This window comes from Lissotriton helveticus, chromosome 5_1 (assembly GCF_964261635.1).
Source record: "Lissotriton helveticus chromosome 5_1, aLisHel1.1, whole genome shotgun sequence".
NCBI lineage: Eukaryota > Metazoa > Chordata > Amphibia > Caudata > Salamandridae > Lissotriton > Lissotriton helveticus.
This window is the reverse complement of record NC_136065.1, coordinates 2,048,527,159-2,048,553,760: the sequence shown is the minus strand read 5'-3', so window position 1 is coordinate 2,048,553,760 and position 26,602 is coordinate 2,048,527,159. Positions and strand designations below refer to the sequence as shown.

Genomic DNA, 26,602 nt, shown 5'->3' with positions numbered 1-26,602 from the left:
CCAGGGTCATCATCCCGAGGGTTGACATGAATTACAAGCCCTCACCCTCGGATACCTCCTACGTTAGGCGCCAGCTGCCACCAGACTTATATGTGATGCACACCACCCATAAATAGGCAAATGCACAGGGTACTGGAGATGCCCCGCCAAAGATAAAGAGAACAAGAAGATGAAAGCAGCGGGTATGTGGATTACCTCACAATCTGCAACTCATTGGCTGATCGCCAACTTTGATGTTGTCTAGGTATGACCGTGCACAATGGGACGAAATGGGAGACCTAATCCAGCATCTCTCCGACCATTACAAACAGCGGGCACATAAAAATGTAGCTGAAGGGCAAGCAATCTCCAACACCACAAGGAGATGTGCTCTGGATGCAGCTGACAGAGTCTTGATTTGCAGGCATGCTTTGCTCTATGTCTCTGGCTTCAAGCCAGAAGTCCAGCAGCATCTGATAACATGCCCTTTGATGGGGAGGACGTTTTTGGGCTTCAAGTTGACCAAATGCTTGAAAAGATCAAGAAAGACACACATACAGCCAAAGCAATGGGGGCTGTCCAGGTTTCATTGCCCTGTGCCTCTTTTGTCGCTCACATTCAGTGGTGGTGCTAAGACCACCTCCAACGAGGCCTCCCACTACTACCAGACACCGCAGTACCAATGACAGGCCTCCATGACTATTCCAGGGGTGCCTACTGGGGAAACAATTACAAAGGCAGGGCTAGATGTGGGGCGGCAAAGGGAGCACCCCCCAAACTGTAACTTTCTCTACATCACCCCCCCAGACCCTTCCCCCGAACACACAATGCTGGTCAGGGTACACCAGCCTGCAGGGCTCCCTCCACAATGGTGAAATATCACTTCAAACCAATGCATTTTGTGCATTGTTGAACAGGGTTACAGACTGGAGCTCACTGCTCCACCACCAAACAGTCCCCCTCCCCCACCACTGCAAACACTCCCATTCACCAAAACAGTCACCAGAGGCTCCCCAAGGATGAGGTAGGTGTTTTCTACTCAAGATAGCCATAGAGTCAGTGTTGCACCAACAACGCGGCAAAGGGGTGAAATCCCTGTTCTTTCTAATCCCCAAGAAAGGCAGGTCTGTCAATACCATACTAGACATCCCACCCTCAACAAGTAGAAGCTATGAGACCATTTCCACATGGTTACGCTACAGGACGTTATTAGACTACTGCGGCAAGGCAACTTCATGGCTGTACTTGACCTGAAGAATGTCTATTTCCAGATCCCGATCCATCCTGCACATCATGGCTACCTCAGAGTCATGGTAAGTGGATAAGTGGACAGGACTTTCAATTAAAAGTTCTGCCCATTGGCATAACCATGCCTCCAGAGTTTTCACAAAATGCCTTGCAGTGGTAGCCGCTCATCTACGAAGGGGCGTCCTCCACGTCTTCCCCTCCCTAGACGATTGGCTGACAAAGAGTGCAAGCAAACAGCAGTGTTTGGCTCACACACAGATCACCTTCGATCTCCTCCACGATCTGGGTTTCACCACCAATGTGGGCAAGTCCTACCTCCAACCACTACACACACAGCCCTTCCTAGGGACAATACGGAACACAGTTACCAGGAAAGCTAATCCTAGTCCAGCGCGGGTCCAAGCATTTCAGCTCCTGCTCCCTCTTATTCAGCCAAATCATCAGCTAACAGGGAGAACAGTGATGCATATTCTCTGCATGATTACCTAGTGCAAAGCAATTGTTCCTCACAACCGCTTACACATGCATCCACTCCAAGAGTGCCTAGCAGCATAGTGGTCACAAGATGAGGGTCTAAGGGAAGATCTAGTGTTGATTTGGGCCGACACCAATCACTCTCTGCAGTGGTGAAACATCAACAGCCTTTTCTAGCTCTAGTCCCCCTGGTGACAAGCACCAAGGATGCCTTTCTCACAGGCTGGGGGTCCATCTACCAGACATGACTGTTCAGGGTCGGTGGACACCCCTTCAACAGACCTTCCACATACACTATCTCGAGTTATTATCAGTTCAATTGGCTTTGGAGACCTTTTCTTACCACGTACATCACAAGGCAGTCCTTTTCTAAACAAACCACATGACTGCCATGTACTATCTGCAAAAACAGGGAGCATACACTCTCCCCAACTCTCAGTGTTAGTGCAAGATATTTAACGTAGGGGCAATCCACTTAAAAGTACACATGCTAGTGAAGTACCTTTCAGGAGCAGACAACGAATTTGCAGACCTGCTCAGCAGGATACAGCAATTAGTCCATGAGTGGGAACTCCAACCCGAACTCCTGCTCCCCTGTTTCCAACGTTTGGGGTTTCTAGACAAAGATCTGGTCGCAACCACCAGAAATACCAAATGCCCTAGCTACGCCTCTAAGTTTCCACACACCACACACAGTCTGTGAGCAACACACTATGAATCGACTGGTCAGGGATATTTGGCTACACTTTTTCCGCCTCTCCCACTCCTTCCAACAGTTCTCAATTTGCATCCTGAATAAATGTGCTTTCTCAAAGACGCTTGCCTGCTATGTGGCAAAGTGGATGAGGTTCAATCGCTACTACCTAAAGCCAACAGTGCACGACATTACCTGTTACCTTTTTCACTTGCAACGCTCAGGCCTGGCTTAAATTTGTCTGCAGTAGCAGCATACTTACAGAACAGGGAACACTATTCAGAGTCCCCATCACTAAAGATGTTATGGAAAGGAGTAGGAGGGCTTGCCCCACCCAGGATACCCCTGGTCTTATCCTGGAACCTAAATGTAGTCCTCCAAGGCTCATGAAGCTCCCTTTCAAACCCAGTTCATTCTTGCCCACTTTGATTTTTGTCTTAGAAGTAGCGTTTGTAGTCGCAATCCCTTTCCTCAGGCTTGTCAGCAAGATACAAGCTCTCACACCGGAAGAGCCCTTTTTCAAGGTTCACGATGAGAAGGTAGTCCTTAGAACGGACCCAACGTTTCTACCCAAGGAGATCTCTCCTCTCCACCTCAACCAGACAACTGAACTCCCTGTGTTCTTCCCACACCCAGACTCGGTGGCAGAGCGAGCCCATTAAGCACTAGATGTAAAGAGGGGGGCCCTCTTGTACTATATTGATATGTCAAAATCATTTTGTAAAAGGCAACTGTTATTTGTCACATACTCTAAACCATACATAGGCAGCGTCATTTCAAAAGCTTGGGTAGCTGGCTGGCTAAACAAGTACATTCAAACCTGCTACACTAAGGCCAAAAGTCAGTTCCCATCATCTGGCTGGCCACCACTTAGGGGGGAAGAAAGGGGGGGGGAGGAGGTGGGACTGCTTTACATTTTATGTAGAGCATGTCTATCCACAGCTCAGCATGCAACAAACAAAATGTGTTACTTACCCGGTAAGCATCTCATCGTGGCATGTAGTGTTGTAGATTCACATGCGCCCACTCTTCTCCTTGGAAGCCTTCGGCTGTTGCGCATATCTTTTTTTCTTTCACTTTATTTCTTTGATAGCTTTTTTGACTTGTATGGTCACCCTATCAAACTATGGAGTTGATACCCATGTACATTACCAGTCATAGGAGCAGTCATTATACCTTGTGACTCGAAAAAGCCCAACACTATTGAGGGATTATGCAAGGCATTTGAATCTACAGCACTACATGCTACAAACAGATGCTCACAGGGTGACATTTTCCCTTCACTGTCCCGAAACCAAGTTGACCTATAGCACGACCATGAATCTGAGCAACACAGTTTTCAGACAACCAAAATGGTTATATGGTCACACCTGGAAAATGTGAAGATACATATGTAAAAGCAGGCAGTACCTTGTGTCTGGGCCTCCTAATTGTAACATCTGCAATATGGAAAAGTAATTACAAGGGGAGGAGCCTCCCAAAATGTCTGCTTACTCTTACTTTATAAACCAAGGCACTTATCAGATACTAGACATAAATATTCACAGTGTATGCTGCCACAAAGAACTTGCTCTCCTGATTGAGGAGAGAACTAGGACCTCTAGGAAGTAATGAGCGAATAATGATTCTAAAGATTTAATTTATGAATTTGAACAGTGTAACACCACCACCAAATGAAATTAGTCCAAAGAGGACCAGCAACTATTCCATTTGACACAAAATCCATTAACCAGTGAAGGCTCGGATCAGCCCTTTTCATGTGCTAGCAGTTAAATAAAGCCCAGGATTTCAGGTCTTTACTACCAGGATGCCAGACCTGCTAATCAAGAACTGTAGGATAAGGCTGTTGCCAATCAACACCACAAGCTGCATCAGCTACTACAGTACACCCACGTGGCTCTCACTGAAGAGTCAAAGAACCAAGTGGGAGCTTTAGCTAATGCTCCCACTTTAGCTTTAGCTCTACCTAAGGGACAGGAGACAGGTGGTAACCCTGGGGGAATTTACCTCCACGGAAAAACATCAGACGATGGGAGTACCCCAGGGGTCCAGCCTTAGCCCGACATTATTCAATGTCTATACTGCGCCCCTGATTAAACTAATATCATCTTTTGGCATAGATGTAGTAGCATATGCCGATGATACTCAGTTAATATTGGTCACGGATAGGGATAACCAGTCATGGGAAGAAACATTCAAGGAATGTTTAACTGCCACCTTCGATTGGATGCGGAAGAATCATCTAAAATGTAATACTGGAAAAACAGAGATCATTCCGCTTGGCCCAAATAATGACTTTATTCCCAGGCAATGGTGGCCAGAAAGGGCAGAAATACCGCCTCATACAACCATGGCTGCTCGGAACCTGGGGGTCATGTTTGATTCCAACCTTGCCTTCAAGCAGCAGGCAATAAAAGTGGCAGGAATGTGCTTTGGCTTAATCAAAAGCCTGAGGAAATTCTTTGATATACTCCCATTAAAGGCGAGGAAAACTGTTGCAGTAGCGTTGGTAACGTTGCGCTTAGATTATTGCAACAGTTTGTATGCTGGCACAAATAAAGAAATAACTTACAGGCTACAGCTAGTGCAAAGCGCTGCTGCCAGATTGGTGCTAAAATGGCCAAAAAGATCGTCAGCCTCAGGGGCACTAAAAGCTCTTCATTGGCTTCCCATTGTAAAAAGGATCCTGTTCAAAGTCTTAATTATAACTTTTCGAGCAATGCACAAAACAGGACCACTATATCTACAGAAAAAATTCAAGAGATACTGCCCAACCAGAAGCTTACGATCATCAAATTCCAACACTTTGGTGGTTCCTAGGTTTCGTTTAAAAACCCGTGGAGGAAAGTCCCTGGCAGTACTGGGTGCAAAGGCTTGGAATACTCTGCCTCCTGCCCTGAGAACTCTGGATAAAGAAACAGAGTTCCGCAAAGAATTAAAAACTTGGATATTTAAACTGCAAGATAGCATGGCCAGAACTCTAGTTTGATGCTTGCCTTTGTTTTAGGTCTACTCTGAGTCACTCTGTCATCTGGTATTTTTTCCGGAGGTAGCGCCTAGATGCTCCTTTGGAGCGATTGCCGCGCGATATAAATACAATTTTACATTACATTACATTACATTTAGTCTCCCCAAACTTACAGTACTGGTTCATGCCATGTACTGTTCTTTAGAGATCAAAGGCTTAAGCAGCAAACTTTTAGCTGCTGCATGCTGAGATACATACACCATCTGCATACTACGGATAAGCAGTGCCAGCCTTATCATGCTTGCCCCGGTCGTGCCTTAGGTAGACTTGAGATTCAGGCAAACTAACTGAAGGCGTTCCATGTTATTTTTGTTGACAGTGAGCTGCAGTCGCATATCATGCACACACTGCAAATGTATCCCTTTCCGGAGAGTGAATGGTTTTCACCTTCTCATCCAGATTATACAGTGAATGACAGTACAGGCACCGGCCTTTTTTACCTGTAAACTTTTAGAGCAACTGCCTACCAATGTATAAGTTATATTTTCTTTTTTTTTTTTTACTTACTGTTCCCCATGTCTCCTAACCAGAGTGCCCATTTTAAGCTGCATCTGTAAAAGACGTAAATCTAAACAATAGTTTAAATGTAGTATTTTTGTTAGGTCATCATACTTTACCTGAAATAAATACAATCACCCCCAAAAGTTTCTACACCCTGAAAATCAAAGCCTAAAATGAGGTACTGCTGTGAGTTTGCACTATCCTCCAGTCCCTCGAGTTGCAGGTACAATAAACAATACTTGTCACTCAGTTACTCTTCAGTAACCTTGGCCCTGAAAATCGGGCCTGATAGTCATCTTTTTTGTATACAGCAGGGATAATTTTTCTGAGTTCAAAATGAAAGAATTTACTACAGAACATCCACTTCTGTTAGTAGATGTTGCTTTGCAGCTAGCCAAGTGCTAAACAAGCATGTAATCATCACCTGATCGCGAAGAAACAGGAAAAGAAGGTAACCGGATAACTACAACAGTATGTAGAACAAAACCATGCGTGTGCTGGCACCAGTTAGACCCACAGACATAATCTGGTTTTATAGATCAAATGTCCTTGTTCATTCGCTAGGGAGTAGATTAAACCCTCAAAAGCATGAAATATATAAGCCCATACGTCAATTTGGATTGAGGTTCTTAGAGAGAAACTGTGACTAATCAGAGAACATGTTGCTACTGGATTCCTGCACTGCAGTCTGCATCATGACATTTCCTTTACCTCGCTGAACATTAAAATGGAACTTTACCCAGAATTATTGATGACATCTTTACTCGCTCACCTAAAATTTAGTCTATGTTCAGTTCACTTTGTATTGTCTACTCTTTGATGTTTAAAACATGTTTCCGTTATGGTTTTACAAATATTTGTGCTTCTTAAAATGACAGTGCATATGCTGAAAATAAAGAAGCAATAATTCAGTATCCCTCCACATGCAACACTGGAAACAGAAGCAAATATCTAAGGCTACTTTACTGGTGTATGAGCGAGTCAATGAAAAAGAGGCAGCCTTTATCATGAATGGCAGTGGCCGGGGCTCTCAGATTCTGAGAATCAGTGGCCAATTCTCAAATCGGCATTCCCAGTTATCTTTCTCCCTCCAATTATTCCTCTCTTTGATTACACAGCACAATTATTAAGCAGTTTGCCAAAATGCAAAGCTCAACCGCAGACTTCAAATAGCTAAAAGACAATGTTTTTTTAATTAAATCCAAGAACCTTACTGCAAAGAAAGCATTGTATGTGTGGGTAATAAACCCTGTAGTAACCCTGTCAGTAACAGGAAACCACATTTCTGCAGTAATCACATAATGAAAATGGCTCATTTAGTCAGGAGAAGGAGAGCATGATGTCAAGAGCCTTTAGTTCCAGTGTCACCTTTTACTTGGAGGTCTCCTTGAATTGAGATTAGGATGGTCAACCACATTTAGTTCTCAAATTTCACAAACATTTCCAACAGTTCAATAACGTTTTGAAACATTTTATTTACTGAAAGAAACGCAAGCCGTTGTTGGCATTGCAGATTGCTTTTGTGATTCACAAATCTAAAACTGGGGCATGATTATACTTGGAAAAAGTAGCAACTCTTAAATCTTCCTGATGCAGCTTGATTGGTGTATCTAAAGAGAGGTTGCTGATGACTGTTGAGAGCTACAGGAAACGGTCATGGCTACATACCTCGGACGTCTCCTCCTCAGTGGACATGCTGCGCTGGAAGGGCTGAAACGTTGGCACAGGCCCCTTCTCAGGATCCTACCATAGGATGAAAAAAGATAAATACATTGAACAGATAACTAGGATTTGTAAATGTTGTGTCCATGTGTAAGGGTTTCGAATGCATGGAGGTGATACCATGTTAGATCTGGCAGTTCAGTGAGGAAGATGTCTTGGAACAAAAAGCACGTATGCCCATGTTAAGGTCCATTGTGCTTGGGGCAGTGTAGGACACAAAATAAGTAATAACAACCAAACATACAGACAACTGGACTGAGTATAAAGCTCCTTGGCTTACTTTAGGGGTCATGGCTACACATGATAAGATTTCCTTCATCCCAAAGACATCCCACAATGATCCTGAGACAATTATAATGAAACCCATAATTTGAAGTGTTTGTTTGTTTGTCTCTGTTTCTAGCCCGGCCCAGCCTCACCTTAAGCTTCCCCTCCAGGGTTCGAGATCGTTTGAAACCAGAGTTCTTGTTCTCTGCTTTGATGGCACTGATGGCTCCACTTTTCACCAGCATCTTTGCTTGTTCTGTTGCCATTGCAGTGTCCACCACTGGCTGGTCAGACAGAGCTAAACAGGTGAAGAAGCAAAACAGGTTAGGACATCAATAGAGAACTGAGGTGTTCTCCATGAAGTTAAAGAAAAAACATGGCGACTCTCAATCGCAAAACCAACACCTGCCTGCAACACACACTGAAAATCCCCGATCTTAAGACTATCTCTGAATGATCTGCAGATGAATTACTGAAATATATTCACGTCCATTAGCAGGAGTACACAGCTCAGGATAAACATATGTAATGTTAAATAAAAGCAGTGCCAACAAACTTGACATACCACCCCAGAGTGCTACCGGAAACACAACGGTTTAGTGCTGGGAGTGTGTGCGAAAGAGAACAGTGCAGGATGGAAAGGCCCTTGTATTAGTTATGTTATTTACTGATATGGTAGTTTTGGCCAGTGTCTCACTTTACTATAGCCATTTCATTAAGTGTACTTGAGCCACAGAGTGAAAACTGAAGAATACAAGGACTTGTATATTCTATAACATTAATCTGATGCTGCCTTGTAATAAAACAAGTTGAGAGTCAAAGTTTGTTTGCAGGGGTTTCTGAAACAATGACAGAAAGGGTCGCCCTGCAGATGTGGGCACATGTTCTTGTAAAGACTTGGGCCCTGGACCTTCAATGATCTGCCACCATGATTTTCTCTCTTGATGAGTTATGTGAGAGGAAGAAGAATGCCGGTCAGAGGAAGAAAATGGAGGTTTGCAGGTATTTTGTTCCTAGCACTATACAGGGCAAAGATCATCTTAAATGTGATGCTCAACTCTAACTGCGTCTGGTGAAGTAATTTTAGAGCAGCCATTACATAATGATATTTGCAGAATTTCAGCTTAACCTTGGTAGTATGATGCTGTGCTTTTCCTGGGGAGCCTGAGAGTAGATTCACACACAATGGACTATAGAAGCCAACATCACTGGCTGTAGAAGGGTTTTACAGATTAAAGTTGAACTTGTAGTGAAGGCAGGACCTTCACTACAAGCCTATGCTATGTCAGCATAGGCTTATTAGAAGTTTAAACGCCATTTTACCCTTTTGCTGCTTTTGCGCAAGACACTGCATGTAACTGTTGTTGTAAGTTAGGTTGCGTTAAATTCTTCACATGAGAATGGCTTGTTTTCCAATATCCCTAGACTTACATATCGACCTTAGTCTGCACAGTGAGTGCTGAAGCCTCAAAGGTTATCATAACAATGTAAGGTGTTGTTCGGGCTGATCGGCCCATGGTCTAGACACAACATGCACGCAGCTGCAGCTAGCTGAAATTCTGGCGTCTTTAATATCACACTGCATGCATGATTTAGTCACTTGTAGAAAATCCGTTTCCAGAGAGAGAGAGAGCTTCTGCAGATCCTGATGTGCTTCATCTCTGTTGATCTTGGAGGTATGGGGTCCCCTATTCAAGCCTAAGAGACCTTCTATATTATTATAAAACATAGCTCCTAGATATGGAGGGTGGTACGCTAGGCACTGTAGGTCCTGTATCCACTAGCATTATAATATGCTTTCTCCTTTTGTGTTTTATGGAATTGTAACAATGCTGATCGTATTATTTTTAATCATTGGGCTGCTTATGTTAGCAAAAATACTGCATCTTAGAGCACGTGAGAATATAACAAAAGAGTGTTCTTGATTCCCACCATTCCTGAGTGCATCCTAAGTCGCATGTTCTGGGATGTCTAATCATTGGTACCTTTGCTATAGGACGAAGAGCTAATGAGACACTGATGCTAGTCGGTTAGGGGGTTCTAGGTACTGAGGTGAGTTTTTGGTCCACCACAATTCACTGAGGTCCTCGGGCTCTGTGCACAGTTCTGTGTCTGACCAGAATCCCTGCAACATGGCGCACCTAACGATGTGGTCTTATATTTGAGACTCTCGAGTAGTGCTTATAACAATCCAAGACACCCTCACTATTGTTTACGGTTGACAGTGGTGACGGATTAACCTACCTATAGTTACATAGGTTCTTTCAAGCTTGATAATTTAAAAAGGATCTGGCTTTCAATTACTACCCATTTGTGCTACATTTTGTTGCATTGTTTTTTCCCTACTCTGTCCTTTTGGCTGATGTTGCTTTCCCACCGCATAGTAGGGTGGCCGTCCACAATCATTTGCTGACGTTTGGCATCACTGTGGATGGCATGGTGGTTGTTTTTGTGGAGAGTGCTGAGGCGGCGTACCCGTTTGAGCTCTTTTACTCATGGGTTACCTTTCCTGCGGTCACTGCGGGTTCTGGTACGTTTCACGTTTATACTCCCACGGCCTTGCCTGTAGTCTACACCCCCTATAGGACACTGGAAATTCCTATTTCTGCCTGGCAGCATCGAGTTTGGTTTGATGGCGCCCTTCCCCAATCGGTAACGGCGGTTCGATTGGGCACTTTGTCATTTCCTGGGGCCACGTGGCCGGTTCTGGCCGGTTACATCCTGCATCCATGTTACCTGCAAGTCACTATTGATGAGTTGCGTGTGCTCTATACTTCTTTGGTTGGAGTGCATCGGCTCTAGTGCAATACGTATCCCGCAACTTCCAGGTGGGGCCACCTGGTGCTGCGGCGCAACCAGCGGGACCGGCCGAGATGAAAATTAATCCCGTCATGGTTAATTCGGTCATGGGCAAGCGGCCCCAAGATAAGGATGATTTACCTTTTTGGCTCACTGAGAAATTTGACAAGCTGGAAACAGTATTTCCTAATAGGACTCCTGTTGAGAAACACAGGATTCTAACGATAAGTTTGCAGAAAGACTTAATACCGGAGGTTCCTGATTGTGAGACATGGGGTAAGATATTTGCGACAGTCTATACCAAGTGCTTCGGCACTCCGTCCATGGCTGTCCAACCCTTCGTCATTAAGAGTGTCCAAGATGAACACGGAGCGGAGGCGGCTGTTGAATTGGGAATGAGACTCTTTGGAGCGTTTGAGGTAGTTTCCGATCTCGTCCTTGCTAATGTGAAGGGAGATGCGGTGAACTTCCAAGTGTCTAATGCTGTACGCGAGGTCCCCGATGCCGATAAGCCTCGCCAGTTACCGAAAATCATTGCGGAGGCTTAGAAGACCATTGGCCGCAATAGTTTGGGTGTTAAGCCTTTTGCTAAGACAGCAGCACAAAAGCAAACAAAGGAAGCGACTTCTGATAAAGATGAACACCCTAATTTTCCAAAGCAGAATTGGAATAAGAATAAGAAACAGGGAAAAAAGCAACAGAAACAGGGGTCACATCCTGCTTCGCCAATTCCTGATTCTACTGAGCACACATATGATTTGAGCAACCACGCTAGTATTAAGTCACCTGATCGTTTTCAGATTCCTAATCAACGTTCTCCTCGCTCTTTGCCGGATTCATCGGTCTCACCCACCGGTGGAGGAGACCGAGGCAGAGGTCGGGGTGCCCAGCAAAGCAGAGAGCAGCCCCGCAACACCGAGGGCAAAGGCAAGCGAGATGACTCACCGCGTCAACAACCACAGTTTCAGAAGAAGAAAGCTGCCACTTTAACAGCGAGGTATGCCACGGATAGTGACAACACAGCTTCGGAACCTGACATGGGCGCGGACGCGGTTAGGCAGCGCAGCGGAAACAACAGTAGTGCTGGAAGCATTGCGTCCATATCTAAAGGTGACAGCAACTTACACGTTCATTGCTGTCGAGACAGCGGACACTCTTACCACTACCTATGACATTTTGTTAGCGGAGACTGACTGGCCCCCACCCTTTGTTCTGGCCGCTCCGAGAGGGGAGGACGTAATCCTCCCTAGTTTCGCACACACTGTGCCGAAGGAGCAGGCCCTGAATTTTGCAGAAGAGTTGGCTAAGGTGCTTGCACCAGCTTTGGATGGGACAAATTTTCCCCCAGACATGAGATACCATTGCGGTCTATGCCACAGCCTCAACCCCAATATCCCATCCGACGTGAAGCGAAAGCTCCCGTGGCGGAAGTCCTTGACCAATTGGAATATCAAGGTGTGATTGAAACGTGTGTGCCACCGATAAATAATCCTCTTTTTACTGTGACGAAGCCTGATGGCTCGTACCGTTTGGTATTGGATTACCGGCACTTAAACTCTCATTGTCGGACCTGCGCGGTACAGGATACTCGCAGTTCAGCCCTTGTGGATAGTCTAGTGCGTAAACGGTTTAAGACCACACTTGACATATCCAATGGCTTTTTTAGCCATAATCTGTCCTCTATAAGTAGTCAATGGACAACCTTCACGTGTGGTGGTAAACAAAAACAGTTCCGAAGATTAGCTATGGGCTATAAGAACAGTCCTGGCTTCTTTGCCGCCCGCATTGTCTTTCTTTTAGAAAGACTCGATGCTGATGCATGCTCGTATATTGATGACATTTATCTCACTGACGACGAAATTATGGCTGCATCTGTGTCGCGTTGACTGCATCATTCGTAGGTTTGAGGAATTCGGTTACTAATTTAACTTTGCAAAGTCACACATTGCAGAGTATACAGTGTTGTTTCTGGGTTATGAGCTCAACAATGAAGGTCGAGGTTTAGCACCTCACTTCCTGGAGAAATGCGCACTGCTGTGCGAACCGACAACTCTGAAAAAACTACAATCTTTACTGGGTTTTTTTAACTTCGGCATACCTACATACCCGATTATGCCCAGCATATCAAGTCACTTTATGCCTTGGTACAACCTACTTTTACCAAATCTTGCTGGCTGCCTGAAACATTCTGCAATTTTACAATCTTTGCAGTCTGATCTTCTTGAATCTAAATACTTACTGACTCGTGATAACCACACCAACCTGGTATTAAGAATTGTGCCTGGGGCGGTGGGTTTCACGTACCTGACTTTTAATGAGGGTAACACAGTCCCGATTGCTCACAAGTCACACTTGTACACTTCGGCTGAAATGCAGTTTTCCACTGTTGAGAAAGTTTTGACAGATGGCGATTCTGAAAGAACGGGCACTGTCACAGGGAAAATGCATGTTGGTTGTTACACCGTTTCCTGCCCTGGAGGCAGTGACGAAAGCCAGTGTACCAAATTCGAAAGCTTTGCATCCTTGTTGGATACAATGGGTCACATCCTTGACGTCTCCGGATGTCCCGTTTGTCTTTGATTCCTCTTTGTAATCTCAGGAGTACTTGCTGTAAGAATTTGTTCATCCTGCTCCTCTGACCTTGCGCCCGCTGGAGGATTTCCATTGTATCATTTACACTGACAGTTCGGCGCAACCGGAGACGGTTTAAAGCATGCTAATTCAGCGGCCTCCGATGTCATGCATACACAGACATTAGGGGACTGTACCGCCCAATTGGCAGAGCTACGTGCTTTGGTGCTTGCACTGGAGTACGCTGATCCTGGTGTGACTACTCTCATTGTAAGTGACTCTTACTACTGTGTTCAATCTTACTATGAAAATTAATTTTTTTAGACGCAGAATGACTATTGTGATTCCAAAGGTAGTATGATTAAACACAAAATGCTATGGGTTCGAGTGGCTGAACTTAAAGAACGGCTTCCACTCGTGTTTGTAATTCATACTCTTGGTCACCAACGCGTGGGGGTACACACTGTTGGTAACTGTTTTGCTGATGAAGCAGCCAAGACCGCAGTAGCCACATATGTAGTAGCAGCAGTTACGCGTGCCAAAAGTAAGATTGATGATGACATCTTGCCAGCTATTGCCGCAACAAAGAAGGGAAGTAATTAACCTAGAGGTTTCCCTTCTAAATACTTTTATCTTTTAAGTCCTGATAAAGTTCCCTATGTGAGAATTAACGACTTGGTGACAGGTTGATTCCCAACACGGACCGCAGGCAGACCTTGATAACAGCAGCTCATGAGGGCATGGCCTCTTCTCATGCCGGCGTTTCAGCGACTGTATCTCTCTTACAACAGCGTTACTGGTGGCGCGGATTGTACAAACAAACGCGTGTATGTACTTCATTGTGACATTTGCCAGTAGATTAAGCCTTCAACTGATGCGCACCCGCCCCAAACACAGTTGTGCATTTCTAATAAACCACTTGGGTTTTAGTAGGTTTATTTAGATCACTGCGGTCCTTTCTCCTCTGATACTGCGTATAAGTACATCTTAGTTGCAGTTGATTCGTGCACACGCTTTCTTTGGGTGTGGCCGCAAAGGAGTGCTGAGGTCTGCACTGTCATCAGGGATTTGTGTGTCTTTGTGGGAATTTTTGCATGTGGCACCCTTCATTCGGACCAGGGTCCAGCGTTCGCCTCTAAGGCGTACAAGGATGCCATGGGTTCATTGGGGGTCCAGGTCAAATTTTCGTCTCCATACAGGCCTGAGGGCAATTCAGTTGTGGAGCGTGACTTAAAGCAATCTTTGACAGCTAGGGTTTTAGGTACTGGTCGGAACTGGCTCGCCCATCTGTATGGCGTTCAGCGTGCACTTAATAATCTCCCTAGAAGGTCTCTAGGTGGGTGGACCCCATGCAAAATACTCTTTGGCATCTAAATGTTTGTTCCGGACCTTGAGGGTGTCTGCCGCATCCTTTGACGTAGATGAACATTCTGCTGTTTTACAGAATCTACAAAAGACCAGAGACAGTCTTGCAGAATAACACTTGCCCTCCACATCTGATGCTGCTCTTCAGATTCCGGTAGTTGGCTGACTACCTCGTGTCGGTGACCTGGTCCGTGAAAAGGTGGAGAACAAGAAGGAGTTTGGACGCTGATATCGTGCACCAGTTCCTGTGCTTGGCGTGCAGGGTACAAGAACAGTCATTTTACCTCAACTTCATAGTCACAAGGAAAACAGGTATATCTCCATTGACAATGTCAAATTACAGCGAGTGGCCGATTCTTCTTAGTATGACTCCAGCTGTCTCTTGTCCAGCAATGCTGAGAAATTCTGTTTGGGCTCTGGCGAGTTCCACCAGTCCGGACATTGCCATTGAATCCACCGGCTGGTGATCCCTTTGATGATACAGAGTATACCTATCCCACAGATTTGTCGATGCCTGATTGGCAAACATCTGCAGTTAACCAGTAACGCTTTTCATTTGACACTGACTCTGTTACATCAAAGTCCCGATGTAAAATTTAAATTTTTGCTGTTTGGTTTAAGAAACATTTTTGATACCCCTATGGACTTACATTTGGCTGGTGCTTTTTTTCAATTTTTTTTGTTTATGTCTATTGGATTTGTGGTATATTTTTTCCGTTTTGTAAATGGACACTATGTTAAGGAAAGAACTTCAATTAGACTAATTGATGGAACTTTGGCACCCCACTCCTTATCTCACATCATGATGAGGGACCATACTTTTGTTAACATTACTGCTTGGCCCGTTTTAGATGGGATTGTATGGGATGCTGTCAAATTACATGGTCCCACTGAGGTTATTAACTTTCCCAATGTACTACTTGTTTCAATGGGTGATGTAGTTAAACAAAATATACGCTCTGATGATTGGGATGTCCAGGCCATAGAGGCTCTGTTTCCTGATTTGAAATATTATGCTGCCTTTGATTCTGAAGATTTGTATTTGGACTTAGCCAATTATGCGGATTTATTTTGCTACCAACATTATGGCAATAATTTTCTGCACAAAGCAAACACATTTAAAAATTGGGTTAATTACACACATAGGGAACATTGTCCAGCTCCTGTTGAAGGCAACTCAAAAGCACTTTTGAAAAAGTTTACTGATTTTACTGATTTTTAACCAATCAAATCTGGACTCATTTTATTTTAATATTTCGGTGCCTTGATTCACATTATCTTTAATGCCTCGTCGACCACAGGCTTGGCGCACTTTTTTTAAATTGTAAGTTCTGGCCTTGTGACCTCATCCCAAATTATATTTGGTGTGATACCGGCTTTTTTTCATTCTATTTTTTCCAGCCTCTTCGGTGGTTTACCATTAATTCTTGCCTTGGCTGCTGGTGTACTGCTGTTAATTTACTTGCTCAAAAATGGCTGCACAATCTGTGTCACACGACAACCTGCCCCGGCTGCTCCAGCTTCGTAAATCGGATGCTTGAATATTATGGAGCACTAAAGCTGGCTACCTTGAGTGTGGCGTATGGATTACCTTTCCGATTTTCATACTTTACATGTGTGCAGCCTGTCTTCCAATGCCTGGATTGCAGTTTTGAATGGGCTCTGGATTTGTGTCTCTGCAACACGGTGTCTCCTAACCTGGATTATGATCTACTAATGAGTCCCTTACTTGCTCATGAAATAGACTGTTCTGGTATTGGAATAATGGCCTGCGCAAAAGCACATGGAGTCCTGGGTAATTGGAATATATGGTCTGCAGCCCATGACCTTCTGGCACGCAGTGATCTCGAAGAACACCGGAGTTGTCCTCTGATTGTGCTAGAGGCTCCGGCTGTCGAAGAACATTTGTGTTCCTTCCCATTATTAAATTGGATGGCTGAAATGTTTTCGGATGAGAACAATGACTTCCTCTTGGAAGTATTTGCAACGTACTGTGCCTATACGCTTTTGGATTGAAGTGGCATAGTTTCGGCTTCAACCACGTTTTTTGGCCTCGGGATTTTTCAGTTATTTTTTTACTCTATTCATATTCTGTGCTTTGGACACTATACAGCGCCTGCTTCGTGTTGAGTAAAAGAAAAATCTGTGGTTACTAGTTCGGAATTTTACTCCCAATTGTCCAGTTTGGCAAGTTTTGAACTTGGTTCTGTCTCACTCGAACTTGAACTTTGCGTTCCAAATTGCCCCCTTTCTGTGCGTGTTCTGATCAAGGGAGGGTGTAGTGAAGGCAGGGCCTTGCTTGCGCTTATTGCTATGTCAGCATAGGCTTATTAGAAGTTTAAACGCCATTTTACCCGTTTGCTGTTTTTGCACACGACACTGCATGTAACTGCTGTTGTAAGTTAGGCTGCGTGAAATTCTTCACATGAGAATGGCTTGTTTTCCAATATCCCTAGACTTACATATCAACCTTAGGCTGCACAGTGAGTGCTGAAGCCTCCAAGGTTATCATACCAATGTTAGGTGTTGTTCGGGCTGATCGGCTCATGCTCTAGATATAATATGCACGCAGCTAAGCTAGCTGAAATTCTGGCGTCTTTAATATCACACTGCATGCATGATTTAGTCACTTGGAGAAAATCCGTTTCCAGAGAGAGAGAGCTTCTGCAGATCCTGATGTGATTCATCTCGGTTGATCTTGGAGGTATGGGGTCCCCTATTCAAGCCTAAGAGACCTTCTATATTATTATAAAACATAGCTCCTAGCTAGGGAGGGTGGTACACTAGGCACTAAAGGCCCTGTATCCACTAGCATTATAATATGCTTTCTCCTTTGATGTTTTATGGAATTGTAACAATGCTGATCGTGTTATTTTTAATATTATGCCTGCTTATGTTAGCAAAAATACTGCATCTTAGAGCACGTCGTTGAAATAAACATTTTAAACGTTATTGTTTCTCTTTTTACCCCTATTGTGGACTGGTATGGGACTATAACGAAAGTGTGTTCTTGATTCCCACCATTCCCGAGTGCATCCTAAGTCGCACGTCTGGGTTGTCTAATCATTGGTACCTTTGCTATAGGACGAAGAGCTAATGAGACACCGATGCTAGTCGGTTAGAGGGTTCTAGGTACCGAGGTGAATCTTTGGGTCCACCACAATTTACTGAGGTCCTGGGGCTCTGTGCACAGTGCTGTGTCTGAGCAAAATCCCTGCAACAAACCCCCTGACCAACGCAATAAATTGGGGTTCAGAGGTCAGTTCCTGGTCAAATAGGATTGCCTGGTTACTTTTCTTTCTATTCAAAGGCAGCTTCCCTATGTCCAGCTGAGGATGTGAAAGTGCTTGGTGTCAGTTTTAGATTCTCTGGCTTCTGCTGTGGTTAAGATTTTCTGCAACTGAGGAGGAAGGATTAAATTCACTCAAAGACAAGACTTGACACAAAGAGACCACTTGCCTACCCTCTCAGGCAGTACATATGAGCCAGAGTAGCGAAGGCTGCTGAGTAGCAAGAAATACAGAGGTAAACTGATGCTCTTTGGTGATAATGTATTTGATGAGCTTCTCTGCAACTGCAAAGTTCTGTTCTTGAGGGGCCTATTGCATGACAGGTGGTCACAGAGGAGGTAGTTTTGTTGCACATGATTCGAATGATAGCACAGGAAGCAAATCATCTACTCTATCACTGAAAATACTCTTCAGTCATAGGTATAAAGAAAGACAATGAGGTTTGGAGTGGAGGGGCAATGGTGGATATGTCTACGGTGCTGCACTGTTTGCTCCTAATTTTCTTAAAACATGTTCTCCTTAGAAATACACCTGAACTGTAGAACAATTCATACCATGTGCTTTCCACATTATGTTTCTCAAGTGAGAACATCAGTTAGGTTGACATAACTGCTCACTCAGCAGTACTTGACCTGGGCCAAAGGACTAATTTCTCATGGTTGCAAAAACAACTGTTGATGAACAAAATGCAGAAAATGGTCATACATTCACCCCAGTACAGAGATCTGGGCCTAAATCCACCGTTTTTTTGCTCACCATGCCATTCCAGTTTGAACCCAGCCATTTGCAAATCAGTCTTGATCCTGTGCCCCATGGGAACAGTCCAGCCTGAACTGCCAAGCCAGGTCCTCCCTAGACTGGAAACAAGGACCCTAGGACTGGTTTTGGGCTTTCAGCCCTCATCAGCCAGGATAGCTTGAACTGGGGTGGTGTGTGGAGCAAAATAACGATGGATTAAACCCAGATCTGTGATTGGGGGTGAATGTTTTGCCATTGTGCAACATTCCGTCCATCAATTGTTGTTTTTGCATTTATTTCTCATGGTTTACATTGTGGCCACAAGATTCTATGCAAATATCAACGGACAACGAGCTTTTCAGCTGCAATCTCGAAGTGTTAATCCACAGAGATGGTATTCTGAGCTCAGTTTAGACTACAAGCTGGTTCATTTGCATACTATGAATTAATTATACAAACCACAACAAATTCGCACCTAAAAACACACTGTCCTACAACTATCTATAGACAACCTCATCTACCCTTCCCCCACGCCCAACCCGATTCAGCTACTCACATCGTTTAACACCACCTTGGCTTGCCTGGTTGGTAGAGCTCTGTTTCTTCAAAGCCAGAAGGGCCTTTTTCTTGAGAAAAAATTAAATGATATGAGTTACTATAAGAACGTAAATAAAGAAACAAATGAAACTCCTAGATAAACAAGGGTCACAATGACTTTTTCCAGATAAAAGCACAAAACATCCAAACTATAGGTTATTTCTTTGGCATACTGGATGAAGGTGAGGTAATGAGGAAGGGGAAAGCTTGATCAAATGAAGTAATAATGCCAATCTTAACATGACTGACCAGGTACTGCTTTATAGAATGCCACAAAGGTGGCTCCTTGAATAAACGGTGTGCACATGTCTTTCCTGCCATGATAAGTGTTCACTGATACATTTAGCACTTCAACAATGTTTACTAGAGTACACACGGGTACCCAGTAGGGTATAGGTATATTTTAAAAAGAATGGGAAAACTGTGAGCAGAAAATACTTGCTTTTTTCTTGAGCTTGGCATACTTCTTCTGCAGAGCCTCCTCCTCCTCAGTGAGACCAGTAGGGAATATCACCATCTTGCTCTGTAAGAAGATGAGAGACACTTTCGCATGACACTCAACATTAGGCAGTCTGGAGTGGAGAGAAAAGGGGTGCCTCCATTTACAAAATTCACCATGTTCTTCCAAGCAGCAACTCTATGACGAACATGTGGCCTGATACTAATCATGGATCACTCAGTCTTAAAATCAGGCTACTTACTTCATTTGTGGGTGTTAACAGTTTAGGACTTTGGCCTTAACAATTCAAACAAATTCACATTCTGGGTTGTGGTGCTTTTGAAGCATCCATGTGGTACCTTTGCTGGGGCCTCCAACCTTTTCTGTAATAAGAGCTACTTACATTCAAAGAAACTCATCAAGAGCTACTTATATTATTAGTGTTGTAATACTGACCGCAAATATTACATTAGTGGCCACCATATGCAAGGTTACTATTTACGATCACCTCAGTGCATCAGCCGAGATTGTGAGCAGTTATGTAAAAAAGTCTTTGTCAATATGTAATGACTGTACATGGGTAATACATAATAGCAATAGCTGCAGTGCCTCTGGCACCAAGGTAATACGATTTCTAAAACGTCTCTCCAGTGCCACTTGATTCATCACTCAAATACCAGCTTTAAATATATTTTGGAAATTCAGTCATTTTTCTCCACATATCAGCTTATGAGTTCTGAAAATAAACATACTTTCCTTTACGAATATACATTCTCTATTTTGGTATATGTATAATAATTCAACCAAAAAAAAGCTTATCATTTAATAGACTGGTCTCCACACAGGAGAGCTACGTACAGATAGCTGGAGAGTTACCAGTAGCTCACGAGCTTCCTGTCGGAGAAACCTTAAAGCTGTGGCTCCCCCTCACAATCTGACGCAGTAGCTCCAATCTCGAAGGAGATTTTTACAAAAACAATTTCACATCAAACATGCCCAATAATATTACAATAAGATGGTGCAGGTTAAATTATTGAAAAAACAACACAAATACAATGGCTCTTCTACTCAACCAACCAGTGCACACCATAGACACTTTCGATTTATACAGTTTAGCACTTTTACATGTTCTTTCAGATGCACCCCGGCAATAGTGCATCTAAGAAGCAATGTAAAAACGCAATCCTCGAATTGGGAAGAATGCAGGTAAACAGGAAGGTAGTTATTGTCAAAAGTAAGAATAAGGAACAAGAGTTCCCCAAATAAAGTATCTGTCAAAATGCATGAAATCTCGTCCTAATTAACAGAATCGCCTGTTGTGAACTCCACATCAACCTCGACTAACAAATATGTAGTCAAGCTGGCCCTTAGACCAAGGCTTGGGATTGCTGATTGATAGGTCACAGGTGGGGTGCATAGCTGGCAGGCAAAATCTCGGGAAGGAAACTCTTGATCAACCCCACATACAGGCACGTCAACATTACAAGTGTCAAGGGATATTGCCTCAATAAAGCACACATTTATTTATTTATGGCCGGAGTGGGTACACCACATGAATTAGGAACACGTAGCCAATCAGGACCTAGCACACGCAGTGATCAAGCGCTCCCCATGCCGAAAATCTGGAAACGTTATCCACTGGCCACATTGTGTCCACCCGAGTTTGAGACCCACCAGTGGTAACCATTAGACAATTAATGTAGGACTCCAAAGGCAGCAATTAATATTCCTCACCATATATGGTTACGCTGGAAACTTTTATAACCCATCATGTTTTGTACATAAGAAGGACACATACAGATTGTAAATTGAGATAGCCCTCAGACCTTGTGCCTGTAACTGTTCTCCAGGCTTTGATGTTTAATTAAACAAACTGTTCCTGTTTTGCCAAACACCTCTTGTCTTCTGTTTTTTAAGGGATTTGAAGTTCAAGTAACAGTATCACAGTATAGAGGATGCAGTATTATCTAACAAATAACACAGAAAGAAAATAACCTATTTGAAGCTAATGTTTCTGTCTAAAACCAAACAATACATCTGGTAATATGGGGTTGGCAGGAGCATTGGAAATGCAAGCGGTCTCGCCTTTGTTTGAGTTAGAGCTATTGGCATTGTAAATGTCTTTTAACTATGTGTGATGGATTGTATGTATGTGGTGTGTAGGGAAATTATGTGGGTTGGATTGGATTACTTGTGCAATTGTGTGCTGTGGAGTGGATTTCTGCAGTGAAATTTTGTGGCATGGAGTGCTGTGGAATTATGTGGGTAATAATTATGTGGTATTGAGTGTACTGGAATGATGTGGAGTGGGACTGTATGTTACGGAGTTTTAATATCTGGAATGCTATTTTGTGTTGTGGAGTGGTATGTAGACGTTTTAATTATGTGGCGTGCTTTTCTTTGTGGTGCGATGTGAAATTGTGTGCTGTGGACTGAATGTATGTGGTGTGTTGTGCAATTGTGTTGAGTTTTATTATGTGGTTTGGTGTCAAATTATGTGGTGTTGATTGTAAATGTGTGGAGTTGAATTGTGTGGCATGAAACTGTGTGGATAGCTTTGCCTTTCTGGTGATAACAAAATGGATAAATAGGTAGGAGCTAGGCTCTGTGTGTTTGTGTGTTAAAAGAAATAGTTAGAGCTATTGGCGTTGTAAATGTCTCTGACCTATGTGTTATGGATTGGAGTGGATGTATGTGGTATGTAGGAGAACAAAGCAATTAGGAAGGATAGGGAGGAGGAAGCTGAAGGCATAGGCGAGGAGGGAGGGCATCAGATGCAGCAAGGAGAGAGAGGCAACACGTGGGGGGTGACAGAAGGCATGAGATTTAGGTGACTACATGAATTGATGTTCCATTTGCGCATAAGTGACCCATTTTTTTTTTTTTTGGTAAATCTGTTTTTATTGCAGGAATCAAATAGAAGCACATTATTGGCACCTGACATGTGAATAAATCAGTGTTGGCAGTATTAATCACAACGCTATACACGGCCATTCAGCCCACAACCCGGGGGTCGGGCGGCGTGTGCCAATCTTTCGCAGTGTTCATCTCCACGTTTTCGTCATGTAACACAGGTGGTAGAAGGAAATTTCGTCTGCTTTATCAAACACCCCCAACAAGGTCCCCACCCACCCTTCGTTCAATCCCCCCCCCCCCAGAGGATTAAAGTGTCATTCAGCACAGTGTATAATCCTAACGGTTGATGGAAACGACTGTCACTCCTCTTCCTCTATCCCCCACCCTCCGCCCCTCCCGTCATCGGTAGGCTGTCCTGTGGTCGATTATCATGAGATGTAAGCTGTAATTCTCCAGATTGGGTACATTCCAGGAATAGTGTGTCAGTGGGATCTAGGCTGTTCCTCATCTGCACTGTCTGAGTCAGTATGTGTAGTATGGTCTCGCAGAGCCTGCACTATCGTCTCTCAAGACTGTGCCGCCTCTAGGGCCCGCTCATCATGTCGCCGCCTCGCCTGCTGGAATCTTAATGTACTCTCACTCCCCGCCCACTTGAGAAGTTCATTGCGCCATTTAGCGCCCGTTGGACCAACCCGCGCCTTCCAGTGTCTGGTTAGTTCCCGTTTGGCCAGAAGTAATCCTAAATCTATAAATTTACTAGTTATTTTATTTTTAGGGGTGTGTGGAAACCAGTGCAGAATCCCCACAGCCGCATCCATCTGCAACGATCTTCCAGTCACTGCGGTCAGCGTGTCTTCTACCATCAACCAGTAGGAGGTCAGCATAGGGCAGGACCACAGCATGTGAAGAAGGTCCGCTCCGTCTGTTCTACACCTAGGACAGGCTGCCGTCTCCAGGTCGAAATATTTCTGTAGTTTCTCCGGGGTCAGATAAGCTCTATGTAAGATATAGAAGTGGACCAATTGGAATCTGGCGTTCCGCGTTCCCTTCCAGGTCCGCTGCAGTAGCTGGGACCACGCGGATTCAGGAATCTCCTTCCCTATATCAGCCTCCCACCAGGCTTTGAGGACCGCTAGGGGGGTTAATCTCTCATCCACCATCCTGGAGTATAAACAGGACACCGCTTTAATTGTCCCTGCGGACATCATAACATATTGACATGTCATCGACAGCTGTGGTTCCTCGTGTCCAGTTCTCCAGTGTGCCTGGAGTGCCCTAGTGACCGCCGCATGGAGCAAAAAGTCGCCGCGGGGAACGTCATAACGGTCCAGAAGCGTCTGAAAGGGCAGCAATGCTCCATCTTCGTAAAGGTCGCCTACAATCTGCACACCCATTTCTTCCCAAATACCCAGTCGAGACCAGTCTCCGCCATGGGGCAATGCAGTAAGCATCCCCAGCGGGATTTCTGGGGCATAAGGTCGTGGTCTGCCCGGATTGCGGTGCAGTCGGTTCCAGCATAACCTTATGGTGCGTTCCTCTTGCGTGAGGTCTTTCAACTCTATCTTCTGTTGCAGCGCTATATACGATAGGACGTGCCGGGGTATTCCACTGCCTCTTGTTTCCTCCGGGCCTCGAAACTCACACGCCACCTCCTGGGTGTAACACTGTAGCTGGGCAGCCAAATAGTACGCCTCGAAGTCAGGCGCCGCCAACCCTCCCTCCGCTCTCTGCCTCAGCAAAGTCTTAAGCGCCACTCTGCGGCGGCCCGAGCCCCATAGGAACGTCACTATTGTGGCGTCCAGGCCCTTAAAGATGGATCTGGGGATCCATACCGGTAGTGTCCGGAAGTAGTACAACAGGCGGGGTAGTGCCCCCATCTTTAATAGTGCTATACGCCCTGCCACTGAGAGAGGCAGGGTGGACCAAAAGGACATGCTACCCTTGAGCGCCTGGATGCCCCTGGATATGTTACCCTCCAATACGTCCACAGGGCGATGGTAAACATACACCCCCAGGTATTTAAAACAAGCCGGCTCCCATCTGATCTCCCTGTGTATGTCCGGCTGCGGGCCATCTCTGCGGACCGGAAACAAGCAGGTCTTAGCCCAATTCACCCGGAGTCCCGATATCTCACCAAAAGTCGTGAGCACTGAATCCGCTCCAGTCAGGGCCGCTCGAGCGTCCTCGAGGAAAAGCAGTAGGTCATCAGCATACAGGGAGATATACTGGTGACCCGTCGGAGACTGCAACCCCCTGTAGCGGGTTCCCGTACGTATCGAGATAGCCAACGGCTCCACCGCTAGGGCAAATAGCAGTGGGGATAATGAACAGCCCTGTCTTGTTCCCCGTTCCACTGGATATTGTTGGGATATCAACGGGCCCGATTTCACCCTAGCCACCGCGAGGCGTACAACACCGTGGTCCATTTCAGGAATCCCTCCCCTAGCCCAAAGCGCTCAAGGACCCTATGAAGATAAATCCATTCTAGGCTGTCAAAGGCTTTCTCCAGGTCCACTGAAAGGATCATAGGATCGGGAGCGTCTGTGTGATCTCCCTCCAATAATCTAAATAGCCGACGGATGTTCATCGTAGTGTTGCGCTTGGGGATAAAGCCCGCCTGGTCAGTATGAATAAGTGACCCCATGTGTCCCAGCAGTCGGGCGGCCAGTATGCTGCTCAAAATCTTATAGTCGACCGTGAGCATGGAGAGCGGCCTATAGGATGCAGGTTCCGATCCCTCCCGGTCCGGTTTAAGGAGAGGTATTACCAGGGCCTCTCGCATCGAACCCGGTAGGCGTCCTATAGATTTCGCATCATTATAAACCCGCAGGAGTTTGGGGGCTAGGATATCTATGTATGTGGAATAAAACTCCACAGGTAGGCCATCAAGGCCCGGCGTTTTATTACGTGCCATTTTCTTAATCGCGCATCTTATCTCACCCAGTTCCACATCGCGTCCTAGGTCTTTCGCCTGTTCCGATTCCAGAGTGGGAATCGGCAGGTCCCTCAGGAAGGAGTCCGTCGGGGAAGTGTCCGTCGGTAGTCGACTGCGATACAGCCTCTTGTAATAACTCCAGAAGCATTTAAGGATCTCAGGTTGAGTGTAAACTTCCTCATTCCCAGCAGTCCTCATTGCCACAATGGGCGAGGTTCGTCTCGTGGGGTTAGCTAGCCAAGCCAGTAGTGCACTCGACTTGTCTCCCTCCGCCAACGACCTGGTCAAGTATACCTTGTGGTCATAACTGCGCAATCGCTCAACCTCTACAGCCACTGCCTCTTTTGCCGCCAGGATCTGCTGTTGGAGTTCTGGACGGCCAGGACGGGCGATTTCCAAATCGCGGAGGTCTCGGTCAGCTCTGGCCAAGTCTTCCAGAAGCACACGGCGTACTCCAACCTTTTGCGTTATACAATAGCCTCTAACCACTACCTTAAAGGCGTCCCATTCCGTGGCCCTCTCTGTAGTCGTGCCCTCATTTATCTCAAAGTATCCCGAGATCTTGTCCTCCAAGTCCCCGCGGAACACCTGGTCTTCCATCAGCTCGGGCCTCAATTTCCAGGTGGGCACACATGGGGCGCACCGGAGCCAGCATAGGGCAATCAACAATGGATTGTGGTCGGAGATTGTTCTCGCCAGATATTCCGACCGCATAGCTGAAGAAGCTACCTCTACCGATCCCAATAGACCGTCTAGTCGCACATGTAATTCGTGCATGCCAGAAAAGTGGGAGTAGTCTCGAGTGTGCGGGTGGTGCGCTCGCCAAATGTCCGACAGTCCCCACTTCGTCTGCCAGTTTAATCTACCTTTAGCAACCCGATTCACCGGGGAGTCCGGGAGGGGGGGATGAGATCTATCTAAGTCCACGTCGAGCACCGCATTAAAGTCACCCCCTATCAGGACGGGCCCCGAAAGGTATCGGGCCAAAGAGCCCGACAACCCATTCAGAAAGGCGAGTTGGTCCGTGTTAGGCGCGTAAATGCAGCAAATATTCAGCTCCCTTCCCCCTAATTTCCCCGCCAACGCGACGTACCTCCCC

The 26,602-nt window shown here is 45.2% G+C and overlaps 1 protein-coding gene across 5 annotated transcripts in view; it reads right to left on the bottom strand.

The window, feature by feature from the left end:
* The window catches only part of NELFE (negative elongation factor complex member E), a 66,084-nt gene that overhangs the window by 15,183 nt on the left and 24,299 nt on the right, over positions 1-26,602 (bottom strand). For 4 of the 5 annotated variants that reach the window (XM_078645902.1, XM_078645901.1, XM_078645899.1 and 1 more), the window contains 4 exons: positions 19,716-19,796; positions 19,233-19,302; positions 8,066-8,211; positions 7,593-7,667 (listed from right to left, as the gene is read on the bottom strand). In XM_078645902.1, the coding sequence (XP_078502028.1) occupies positions 7,593-7,667; positions 8,066-8,211; positions 19,233-19,302; positions 19,716-19,790 (366 nt within the window). In that variant the 5' untranslated portion in view covers positions 19,791-19,796. Of the gene's footprint in view, positions 1-7,592; positions 7,668-8,065; positions 8,212-19,232; positions 19,303-19,715; positions 19,797-26,602 lie in introns of those variants that run through there. The other variant, XM_078645903.1, reaches the window with a different exon arrangement.